Source organism: Ursus americanus, chromosome 26, assembly GCF_024610735.1.
Source record: "Ursus americanus isolate L20-20 chromosome 26, mUrsAme1.1.p, whole genome shotgun sequence".
NCBI classification, from domain to species: domain Eukaryota; kingdom Metazoa; phylum Chordata; class Mammalia; order Carnivora; family Ursidae; genus Ursus; species Ursus americanus.
Window position 1 is genome coordinate 33,002,331 of NC_142152.1, and position 12,541 is coordinate 33,014,871.

General features: G+C 48.9%; 1 protein-coding gene across 9 annotated transcripts in view; it reads right to left on the reverse strand.

Moving 5' to 3' along the window:
• TTC7B (tetratricopeptide repeat domain 7B) overlaps positions 1-12,541 on the reverse strand; it is a 250,186-nt gene that overhangs the window by 57,327 nt on the left and 180,318 nt on the right. For 8 of the 9 annotated variants that reach the window (XM_045807632.2, XM_045807635.2, XM_045807633.2 and 5 more), the window contains 2 exons: positions 11,310-11,426; positions 4,317-4,414 (listed from right to left, as the gene is read on the reverse strand). In XM_045807632.2, coding sequence (XP_045663588.2) covers positions 4,317-4,414; positions 11,310-11,426 — 215 coding nt within the window. The remainder of the gene's footprint in view (positions 1-4,316; positions 4,415-11,309; positions 11,427-12,541) is intronic. The other variant, XR_015721857.1, reaches the window with a different exon arrangement.

Below are 12,541 nucleotides of genomic sequence, written 5' to 3' on the forward strand. Positions count from 1 at the left end.
TTGTTGTTTTTTCCACTGGTTATTTAATTGTTCTGCAACAATACCACGGAATAAAAATAACTCAGATTTACCTGGGCACAGACTCGGCAGCATGATCCGCTGAAAATAATACATCTTTAACCTACAATATCCAGGACATTCTAGAGGAGACCGATGTTCAATTGGAAGGGTGTAGCCCTTGGCTATTCCTGGATTTGTTTTTTATGAGAAGCACTTATATAAAGTTTACTGAAAGTGAAGGTTTTCCTAGGTAGAGAGACTGAGATGTAACCATAGGTCATGGTCACAGCATCGTGACAATGGAGGGCTAAAGCTTTCCAAGCTGGTCTGAGGTCAGGTGCATAGGCTGGGCACTTTGGAAAGGAAGCTGTCACCGCCACCTTCATGCTTCTCCAATGGAGACATACCCAGTCATCGGGAGACCACGGCTCCAATGAAAAATTGTCACAGACACAATGGGCCAAACTTGCAAGGTAAAAGAATCATTTTGCTTCGGATAGGTGTCTGGTACTATCTACCAATGATTAAAGATAAATCTCCTTACTCCACATCCTGTTTTGAAGGCAAAAGGAAGAAAAAAAAATTTTTTTTTCATCCTCTATTTAAGGAACTACCAACTTATTCCTAAGAAAAGATAATGATTCATAGCTTCAACGTTAAGACTGTCACTCTATCTGATTCCTCTTTTTCCATGGCTGGGACCTATCATGGCTGGGACCTATCAGAGGTGGGGGAAGGTGAGAGGTGACAATGGAAGGGAAATCGCGTTGTTTAGGGGGCTTTTTTCAATTTGCCACATCCACTAATGACACCAATGCTACTCTATTAGCCCCAGTGGACTTGGCCAGTCCAAAGCTTCTAGACATGTGTTCCCCTTATGTTATTCCACAGATGTTCATATGGGCGATTTCGGAGGTGGAAAACCATATCCTAGTTAATTAACCACTTCCCAAATCGAGAATACTGAGCCTGCACCTTATAATGACCCAAATGTATAATAATGGCATTGTGTTCCTATTTTTTAAAAGTTCTTATCTCTTTGACATATATACCGAAATTTGAGTACACAAAATATGACGTTTGGGATTTGCCTTAAAATGCTCTATAAAAACTAAGTGTGGGGCAGGAGAGAGGGATGAAAAAGGAATACTAATCGCTGAAAGCTGGTGGTAGGTACATGGGATTCATTACATCGGTGCCTCCGTTCTGGTATATTTGAAAATTTTCCATGATAAAAAATTAAAAAAAAAAAACAACAAAAAGGAAATAAATTTTAGTTCTGGAACACAAAAACAAGTGACCCAAGAGGGCCTGTGGCTTCGCAAAGGACTCTCTATGTGCACCCTGGGTGCCTGAGAATGGACAGGGTCATGGTGGTGGGGGTTCACCATGGCTCTGGCCGCGTCCTTGCAGGACGCCAGCACTGTGCGGTTTCGCTGGTGTCAGATGCCTGGGCCCTTTAAATTAGGGAATTCAGGAAAGGAGAGAAGCACCAGGTGCGGCATGGGCCTGTACTATCAGCAAGGTGTCACCTGCCAGGGTTGGGTCCTCTCAGACCACAGCTGACCCTGGTTACTTTGGTTCGATTTGGGACCATTTTTACCTTGGATAAGTTCCTTTTCTCTTTTCCTCTATAGCCCTGTTGCTTTCCTAAATGAGCAGTGCTATTCAAAATTGTCCAGCCTCCTCCCTCACGTGTACTGAAGACTGTGGCAAAGGGAAGGAGGACGATGGCTGAGGTCCCGCAGGACAGAGAAGTCTGGAATGTGAAGTCTGCTCCATGGAACGCTAGGTTGCTGTAAGAACGTGGCCGTTCTCTGCAGGTGGATATGGAGGGGTCTTCGGGACATGCCGAGAAGTGAAAAGTGCCAGGTGCTGGAGGGCGTATCTACACAGTATTATGCTATTATTCATGGAGGGGGACATGGGAAATCATAGCTAAGATCATTTGTATGAAAAAAAACACTGGGAGGGCAAGCAGAAAGTTAATAGAACTGGTTACTTTTCTGGAAAAATAAGAGACACAGGGATGGGAGCAAAACTTCTCTATGGCACCTTCTGAATTAGAATCTGTGGGTCGTTCACAAGTCGGGCCATCCACAAAGGTGTACAAAGGAGAATGTGCTGGCCCTCTGCCTGCCCCCCGGGGCTGAACTATAGAAAACTGGGCTCTATTCATCAAGACGGAGGCACCCTTTCCATTTTTAGGTGAGTCTTCCTCATGTCTGTCTCTTTGATTTCAACGGTCATTTCAGAATGTTCTACCCTCATTTACAACCAGCCGGCATTGATAAGGCCTCCTAACAGGGCCTGCTGCATTTCTGATTCCCTGGCCTCCTGGGTAAGTAAGTAGCGGTGTGTAAGCCAACAACTGGGGGCTCTGAGGGCAGGGCCGGTGAAATAAGTCTTGTAGGGATTCCTACAAGAATTATCTTGCAGGCATCATACCACAACACTAATATGGTCAGGGGCCTGGAGGCTGTGCTGTTGCCCTGTTGTTCCAGGGCATCTGGGTCGGCAACCCCGGTCCAACCACCCGGGCTCCCGGGGTGAGGGGCGAAGCAGATGCACAAACCCCACTAGGGACGAGGGCGCAGCATCGCCCTAACTGCGTCACGTACCTTCCTCACCTGGACACTCCCGCATCTCAGAAGGTCTAACCTGGCCGGGGACATTCTTGAAGTCTCTAGGGAAAATGTCCCACAGGGCAGAGGGGAGAACAAATAACAAGGGCCTCGCTTATGTTCTGCCACAATCTGTGTTCAATGCGATGTGGCCCGCAAGTCTTGGGACTTCAGGGGAAATTAAGGTCCGGGCCAGCTGGAAGGAAAGGGGTCTGAATTTAGGAGGACTGTCCTCACAGGATCCTGGGGAGGGGGCAGAGGGGGTAAGACAGCCATGGGCAGCCGCCGCAGCTGTTCCGAATTGGCCAAAATTGCTGCTGGTGCCACAGTGAGCGTCACCTCCTTCCCCCCGTGTCCCGGCCTCACCCTGCAGTGGCTAGAGCCCACAGCTTGACCCTCCCTTTCCAGCAATGAGGAGGTTCAACAGGGTCTCTAGGACTGCCGCGCTATTCAAAGTCAGAGGCTTCCCCCCCTCCAAGGACTGCTGGTCAATGGGGGCGGAGGGGGGTCAGGCCACTGCAGGGGGTGACTTTCTCTGTGGCTTCGCAGCTCTGCATTTTGACCAGTGGCCGGCAGCCCTGTTAAACTACACTGATCTGCAGTTCGCGCTCCATCCAATGCCCAGCACTCTTTGGACCTGGGAGCCCCAGGGCCCTGGGACCAGACTCCTCAAGGTGACTACCTCTGGTAAAAGGGAGCCTAGCAAAGGAATGCAGTGTGCAGGCAGCTGCAAGCATGGGTTTGGACAAGTAGCACATCTGGCTTCTAGAGGTGGTATCTCTCCCATCCTGCCAGCGCCAAGATTTTTCAGGAGATGGCTGTGCCTACCCCAGGGCTGCTCTCTGGCTTTCTCTGGCAGGGCTTGGGCAGGAGCTGGGACCTATCACAAGGTCAGGAGAAAGACCTGGAGGCTCCTTTCATGAAGCCAGCCCAGAAAAGAGGAGGAATACCCAGATGGGGATTAAGCCCTACACAGGCCCCTCTCTGGGGCACCATGGTGGGGGGGGGGGTGGAGAAGCAACAGAACCAGCTTTCAAACGATGCTCTGGAACTACCTTTGAGGCTCGAAGCAGAGTGGACTTTTTTATATCCTCCAAATCACCCCCGAATAGTCGGTAGAACTATTAGAATTACTTGTTTGGAGTTTTGGAAATCACAGAGGCATATTTACTCCTCTGTACTTAGGCAAATGTGGAAACGCAAATGACAAGATGTACACACTTGCTCAGGGGACAGGGGAATCAGAAGCTCAGAACCCACCTGTGTCCCTACAAGGCCTTTTTGCTGGGGGAAGGGGGGGTGTTCCTATGTTCAACTGATTAAAAATCAAAACCTGATTTCAGCAAGATCTGAAACTTAGAGAGGGAGAAACAGAAAAGCAGAGGGGAGGCTTCATGGGGATGCGAACAATCTAATTTTAGTTTTGAATTTGAGGCTCTGAGAGTGCAGGGAAAAATAGAAAGATCTCAAAGAGCTGTGCCAGGCAGGCACTACCATGTCCCCCACTGTGAACACACACTTGAAAAGACACTGGAGAAAATGCGCCTCGACTGAGTTTAACCTCTTAGTGTGAGGAGGGTTTCCGAGCCCCGTCCCTGGCAGTCTTCGTCCCACGCCACTCGCCACTCGGGGCCAGGCCCCACGCGCTCCCTCGCGGACACCACTCCGTCCCCTCTGGTCTATTATTCTCACCTGTCTCGGGATCGCTGAAGTCTGGCAAAGTAATTGTGTTAAGCTGTCGTCTGTCAGCAATGGTTCTATCTAAGAGGCTGCTCCCACGTCCAGAATCACTGCAAAACACAGCTGCAGAGGTCAGTCATTGGAAGGGGGGCAGGGGGAGAGACACAGAATCAACCATCGCGGACCCCTAATGTGCGGTAACACCTTTCTCCATTGCCTACAAGGCATCCTGTGTCCTGACTCCGCCTGGGCTGCGATCTCTTTCCATGTTCACTGTCACAAACACGCTTAAACCACACCCACAGACCCTTCCAATTTTAGCCTCTTTGGTGTCATTATAAGATACAAAACCGAAAACTTGAAGCCAGGTTCTCGGTCCGCCTTAGGACGGGGTACTGACTGGCCTTCCGTGTTGGAAGTCTTGGAGCTCATCAAGCTCATAAACACACCGCCCTCGAATTGTCTTACACTCAACGGTCTACGGCTAAGCCCTCATTGCCCAGGGAAGGTACCTGGGGCATTTCTAGAAGACCCTTATGTCTAGGCCCCTCTCCAGACCACATGCATCAGTATTTCTGGGGTAGCCCACATTTTTCCGAGCTCCCCAGATGGCTCCACAGTGTGTAGCTAGATTTGAGAACCCCTGGCTCCTACTTTTCAAAGGGCAATCACAGTCGTGGCCTCCCTTGTGTCCCTATCTAATAGTCCTGAGATCACATAGGGAGCTGCTGGTCACTGGAGGAGCTGGAGCTGCACCCCACCTGCCCCCATCCAGCTTGTCCAGTGATCTTCCGATCACAGCTGGAGAAGGCTGGGCCTTGAGAACACACAGCAGGGTTTGGGCACCAGCCTCCAGGCTGGCACGGTTACCAGCTTCCTGTACTGAACCCCCCCTCCCCAACCCCCCCTACAGAGCAGGCTTGGCACCGTTTGTTTGGCGAGTCACATGGGAGACCACCTCGGACCTAAGTGGAATGAAACACAGGTAGGGGACCTTAGCTCCTACGGACTCTCATTTTGTTTTGTTCTAAGAAGCTTGTAAGCAAAAAAAAAAAAAAAAAAAAAAATTGCACTGTTCTTTTTTCCTCTATCGTGATATTCCATCCAAGAAAGCTCCAAAAAGCAGCACATCTCTCTCTTAAGGATTGAGGCTATAACGCTTTTCTTTGAAGCTATTTTGTTTTGTCCATCTGGGGGCTCTAGGCGTGGCATTTTTTTTTTGTTAAGAAGTTCAAATTCTATAATAAAGGGACACAATTTCCTTCCTGTATGCAGCTGTTGCTAAAAGTGGTACAAACAAGATTTGGTATGAAACTTAATATGGTTCGCAGGCTGTAATTTCCACGTCCAGTGATGTAGTTAGAGAAATCCACAGGAAACAGACGGAAACTTGCTTCACTGCACACTATTTGTCAGCCTATACTTATTACATCATTGGATACGTGTTTTTTGGAAACTGTTCTATTAATTATTTCCACAACTGAGAAACAGTAACTGTCTCCAAGCGGAAGACAACATAAAAGTAGGTGCAAATGTTCATTAATCACATTACTGACTGGATGTTTCTAACATCGGTCTGTTCATGTATGTATTTTTAATACAAATATTAGAAAAATATTACAAATAGTTATGATCTGAATATTGCAATGGCTCCCCACCTAGGAGCTTTTCAGAAGATGTCATCTCAAAATACAGTGATTTTTTTTTCATCGTCTTGGGGATTTCAGGACACACCGCAAGGTGCCAGGCATTGCAGAGAAAGGATTCGCCTGGGTTTTTGATGGGTTTTCTTTGGCCATAACCCTCCAGGCTTTTCCCATCTCCCCAAGTCTCACTGCCCGGGGTTGGCTGCCATGTGTGGCTCCTGGGTCCTGGAAGCCAGCCAGGGGTCTGGGATCTTATCTTCTATCTGGCCCTAACAAGTAGGTCCTTCTGGTCCTACTCTCCCTGTGCCTCAGTGTCTTCCCTGTCAGATGAAGATAAGGATTGTTTTCCTGCATTCGGAGGTGGGAGGCTGAACCGAGATCATGTGGACAGAGCATTCAGAAGATTTGTAACTTTTAGGTATACTCCATGCATCATTATGAATACATACACCCACAAACACGCACCCGAGGTGAACGTGGCTGGCTGATTGCTGAAGACCACGTATTTCTAGCCTTCTAGTGCAATGGTAGGTATGGGGAAGCTGAGTTAAGGGCCTCCTACTCTGAATGTTAGAAACTGCTGCTAAAACCCAAATCTTACTTGTGAGCCTTCCCCACTGTTGTAACGACACAGGAGCTACCTCCCCTCCACCAGCTGAGAAACTGTATGCAGTCAGATTCCTTCGTTCTTCTTCAGAGTTCCTTTTGAAATCAGTGCATAAGCAACAATTCACTATTCAAAATGGAGACGCTCTTGTTTCCGCCCTGAATGCGGTCACTGAGAATTGTGCTGGTTGCTTTAAGCAATTTTTTAATTCTACGTTTATAGGGTGTGGAGTCTTAAGCATTCAAGATTTGCCTTTGTGATGACCTCTGGGGTATGAGGAAGAGGCAAAGGGAGGCCCTGGCCACCCCTTGAGTCTCCTCCACTCTCTCACTCTGGCCAGTCTCTCTCACAAAAGAAAGCCTTCCTCTCTTCCTGTGGGACCCTGCTTGGGCCCCTACCATGGACCACCCACTCCCGCCTCACTAACCTGTGACCTCACCTCCTGGGCCCAGCCCGGCGGCTGCCAGGAGCACCCCCCAAGGAGGATGGCAGGAAGGGAAGGAAAACCATTCCCGGTCAGTAGTGCTAGTGGAGGAGGGTGCTAGGGGGAGGACACTGGCAGGAGCCCCAGGTCCACAGTACATAAGCTGCAGATATCCCCACAGGTAGACACACACACGCAGGTAATGTCTGGGGACTAACATTTAGAGTACATTCTAGCGATGGTTAAAGTTGTACTGGAAACTGGAAGCTTCTCTTGGAAATCCTCCACCTTCCATAGCCCTCAGAGGCTGTTAAACACAAGGGGCAAGCTGGTGGTGGGCCTGGAGTGAGAGCCTGGGCGGGGGGGTCTTTGTAGCAACCCAGCTTCCGCACCTGGCTCGGCATTTACTGGATGGAAGAGAGGGGCCTGGGATGGGAAGGCAGAGCTGGGCAGGTGGGAGAGGAGGAAACGCCTGTTTTTCTCCAGGCCCCTCACAGCTGGTAACAAGAGTCAAGGCAAGCTCCCAAATATCCCTGACCCTCAGTTCTCGTCAGTAAAATGGGTATGAAAGAACATGACAGTTGCTTGCTCTATGGGGTTGCTTGGAAGATGGAAGGAGAGCACGCTTTGTAAAAAGAAAGCTTCCCTAAAACGCTGGTGACTATTAATTAGTATGGGATGAGATTTCCAGTTTCCAACTGAGGTCAGAGTAAAGAAAGCATCTTTTTTTTAAAAATAAAAACTTAAAGTGCAATTTGTAAGTAAGCAATTGAAATAGGACTGGGGAAGAAAACATTTTCTTCCAATTATATGGCTCCACGATGAAGACGGTCCATGTGGCAGTGGTGAGGGGGATAGGAAAGAAGTGGTTAACAAATAAAAAATACAAATAAAGGAAAAGATGTTGGTTGCCCACTCGGAGAGGTGGCATGTGTGGTGCAGGGAGCACTGGTGTCAGCCACAGGCCTGGGCCTGAATCAGAGCTCTAGTGCTTATTTAGTTGGGAAAATTTAGGCAAGTTATTCAGCCTTGTTTATTTCCTATAAAATGGGAAGAAGAGTTGCGGTCCCACAAGGCCGATGCAGGGACTGAAGACAAGGCAGACACAGATGGCCCAGCACAGGGACGGCCCGGGGAAGGGTGCTGCCGTCCACAGCGGGAGCTGTGACTGTCCGTTCCAGGAGGCTGCTGGGACCTTCTGGTGAGGCCCTGGTCACCAGTCACGCTGTTCTGAGCAGCTGAGCCAATGGGCACAAGAACTGAAGGGACCTGCTCCTTTACTGAGACAGAGGAGACGAAACACGAGACAGCTTTCTCTCCTAAAGGCAAGGAGAACTGCAGACCCAGCAAATAAATCCAGGCTTCTGAAATGACACACACCTTGCCAAATGTACACTCGAGGGAATGCCACCCACCATTTTGCTCACAGCAAGGGATGGGCTCTCAGACTGCAGGTGGAACGCTCTTTGCAAGTTGTCTAAGGCTCGGTTCAGCGACTAGCTCAGTGTGATTTTCCTTCAAGCAAAAATAAAGAGGGAACAAGTTGCAGATAACATGAAAGCTTGGTCTCTTCTCCACGTGGCCCATTACTGCTCATATGTCCCTCTGTGCCTCATCATCTCACTGTGGTGCAGGCCTGCGCCAGCCCCACGGTGGAGCTGGGAGGGGGTGGGGGACGGTGGGGAGCCCTGGCAGGTGGAGCAGAGGCCCCTCCATCAGTGAGCACGCTCAGAAACAAGGGCGCCCCAACTCAGGGAGTCAGCGTGGACCTTCTCCGGGGAGAAACCAACCACCTGCCAAGATGCTCTCTGGCCCAGTTTTTATTGCATTTTTTTTTTTTTTTTTTAAGTAGGGACGCTTCTCATACACTTGTTCATGTGATTCTACCCTCTTCTAGAACCCTGCGTGACCTGATCATGGACTCGAGGCTGCTGGACCCAGAGCTGCCCTTATCTGGAGGAGGAGGAATATGCCATCCCTTGTCAAGACGCAGCCCTCCCCTCTTTATGCTTCATTCTACTGCCAGGGTCACGTCTAACCCGACCACACCGGGGAGGATGTCTAAATTTGCGCAATGGTAAGGCCTACAGGAGAAACATTTATTTATATCCCAGAGAAAATAAATAAAGTTAAAAAAAACAATCAGGAAGCTCCTTAATCAGGGGCTGCTCAATTACCACCCCTCCCCCTCCCCCTCCCCCTCCCCCTCCCCCAAGGCTTTGGGAGGCGCTGGAGGGAGCAGTTTTGCAAACCTCTGATGGCCCTCCTCCGCCCACCCCTACACCCCCTCCAGACTCTGCGTCTGGAGCCAGGGTTCCTCCCTGCTCTGGCCCTGAAAGATCCTTCAGGAAACGGAGGAAGTATGGACACAGCCCAGGCATTTGGTTAAGTATTTTTAAAAAGCTTTCCAATTCTGCTATTTTTTTTCTCCTCACATTCAATATTCTTGGTTGCTAAGTGGGAGGAAATGTGGGGAGGTGGGAGAGGTGTGGAGAACTGAGGGAAAATTGGCAACATGAAGGCTGATGGGTTTATTTTCTCATTTCGAACGGGGGTACAGGCAAAGGAATGCTCCGGGACGGAAGCAAGCAGCCTGGGGAGGCTCTCCCGTTAGCGGTGCTTGGGGCCAAGGCTCTTCCCTAAAAACCCTGCTGCTGCTGAGAGGCCGGGAGTGGGGGGCTTTTCGGGAACATAACATGGGCCTTTTCTATTTCTGCTTATAGACTTAGAAAAGTAGAATTTTTAAAAAATGAAAATGATCTTTATTTTCAGAACATATCCGCAAAAGGGAAGAGGCCTGTTTCAGGATCATCTTTTCACCGAGAGGAAGACAGAGCACGGGGCAGTCACGTGCCACAGGCTGTGGCTGCGGAGGGGATTCTTGGCTCATTCTCAAGACTCCGGCTTTGCAAGGGGTCTCAGGGCTGCCTGCTTGGCGTGGGGCTGGACAGTGTGAGCTCCCTCCCTTCCGGCCGCACTGTCCACAAAGCCCGTCTGTGGTCACAACTCTGTCGAATGTCAGTTCACAAGGACCCGTCCCCTAACACGGAGGGCGCTGATTTTGAATATGCTTCTTTTAACTGCAGAAATAAAATCCCACATGGAACCCTTCCCGAACTCTGCTGCTTCCCTAAGGCCCATCCCACCTTTCCTCTCCCTAGGCCCACAGCCTGCACATCAAGGCCACCAACCAGCCTGTCACCTCCTGGGGGCTGTACGGGGCAAGCGACATCCTTAGTACACATTTTTGACTTGAGTTGAATATTTTTAGGCTCCTGACTTTTAAGATCCTAGTGTGGGCTGTCCATACATCTTGCTATGAGCTTGAAAAATGTTCCAAATGTATGAGCAGTTGTCTGAATGCACTTGAATTATTAGGTCCCTTTTCATTAAATGACTTCCTTCCAAGGGCAGGACACACTTAGTAATTTAAACAGATGCCAGGAAAAATTGCCCAAGACTTGAAAATGGGCACAACAGGTTACTGGGTATCTTTCAGTGGTGAGCTGGGGATTGACTAGCAAGCCTTCCCCCGATTATCTGCCTTGGTCTGGTGGTTGCCCTTGACTGACTCCGACTGATTAAGGTCATTTTACTGTTCTGTAGGTAAATGAGATACAATTGATTTCCACCCTGTAGAAGACAACCCCAAACCATGTATTTCATTGTCCTATAGGATACTGTTTTTGCATTTCTTTGCAAATTCATTTCAGTGTATCTATCTTTCAAATTCTTCTCTGAACGAGTCTTAACATTTCACTGGTTCCCTCATTACTCATTAGTTAACGAGGCACATAAAGCCTCTGATACATGCTTATCTGTATTTGTTTACGTCATGATTTTACCTGTTTGAAAATTATACTTTATCATGCCCATAGCGATTTCTACTCTCCTTAGTAAGACGTGGCCTGCTGTCTCTGCAGGCCTTTTAAATACTACTCTAAGACCCCCACCTGGAGTATATAATTGACTAGTCTATCCATAAATTACCAGAAAGATGATAAGACTTGTCCAAGAATTTAAATAAATGGCCAGTCGAGAGAAATCAGGTGGAGATCAGCTGTGCATTGGGCCTCGTAGGTCACTGTGGCAGCAACAGGAAAAGAAACCCCTGATCTGGGGGCTTCATCAGCCACTGGAAGAAAAGCCCCTTTTCTTACACAAATGGGGTGTGTACGGCTTCACCCCTACTGTCTGCTGCTCACGAGGGCCTGGAGGGGCACAGGGCGGCAGGGTCATGCCTGCCTGCTAAGTGCCCATCGGAGACAGCACCGGGAGGCGGGGACCCATGCAAAAATCACGCAAAACAGGCACTGCTGGCCTCTTACCTGGGATTGGTCAGGTTGTAGCAGGATTTCCATATTTGTAACATGTGCTTACATGTGAGGAGCGCCTCATCCGGGCCCCGGCACAGTGACTCCAACTTCACTTTGGAAAACAGTAGTCTACGATGGAGAGACAAAGGGAGAAAAGAACACAGCTCAAGCCAGAGAGTCCCCACCAGAACCAAATCACGCGGCCGGGCCTACAGCAGGAAGCGACAGCACTCATTCTAGAACAGGGCGGGCAAAGGCTTGATCCGAGGGAAGCTTAAGCGGTGGCAGCAAGGGCCAAGGGTTCCTGAACTCCCAGCTCAGTATCTGGCTTTGTAGATTGCAGGCAAATGCAGGTGCACCCAACGTGACCATTTGTGATCAGCTTAAAAACATCAGAGTGGCTAATGTTATTGAGATCATGGGGATTTTATTAAAAGCCTGCTTTTTAAAACAAAACCAATTTATTTGCAAAACTTCAAAAATGCATTAAAAGCAAATCCCGATTTATTTACAGATTTACACGGGACGTGACACCGTTGATACCAACGATCGACAACTCCCTTCCACAAAGATCCTCATCCTGTGAAGGAGAATAAGTCTTGCAAGCTTCAAAATGGCACATAAAGAAGGGGGGCATCTGGCGCAGGCTCTCTCCTCAGATCTTCCCAGCCCTGCTACTGAAGGGCTAGGACCTCACCAACTATCTTTTCCCTATTTTTGTTACCACCAATGGCTCTACCCTCTGTCCAGACCTTCTGTGAGCTAAGCTTAGACCCTTCTCTCTTTCTTGGCCTCTTGGTTATCCCATTCCCAAATTCTACTTAGGCCTTTCTGAAGACATCAGCTCCCCTGGTCCCCGAGCTCATTAGTACTATCCTTGCGAAGGCCCCAGCATGAGCCCAGATGCCTTCCTGGTGGTCTTCCTGTTCCCCAAGTTGCCCAGCTCTAAAGCACTGCATTATGAAGATCTCTAAAAATCATTTTCAGTCCCAGCTCAAGAAACTTCAGTGATTCCTTACTGTTTGTAATAATAAGTCAAAATTCCTTATTGAGTCCTCGAAGGCACCCTGCCCACCGGCCACTCCTGTCTTACCACCCCATTCTGTGCCGTGCATCCCGCTGGACCCTTTACTCCTACCAAAATAACTTACTGGCCAAAGGCCAGGTTTCTTTCCTAACTCTATGAATATACATGTCATGTCCTCAGTTTAAATCTGTATGAATCTACTGCTCTCCTTAATTCT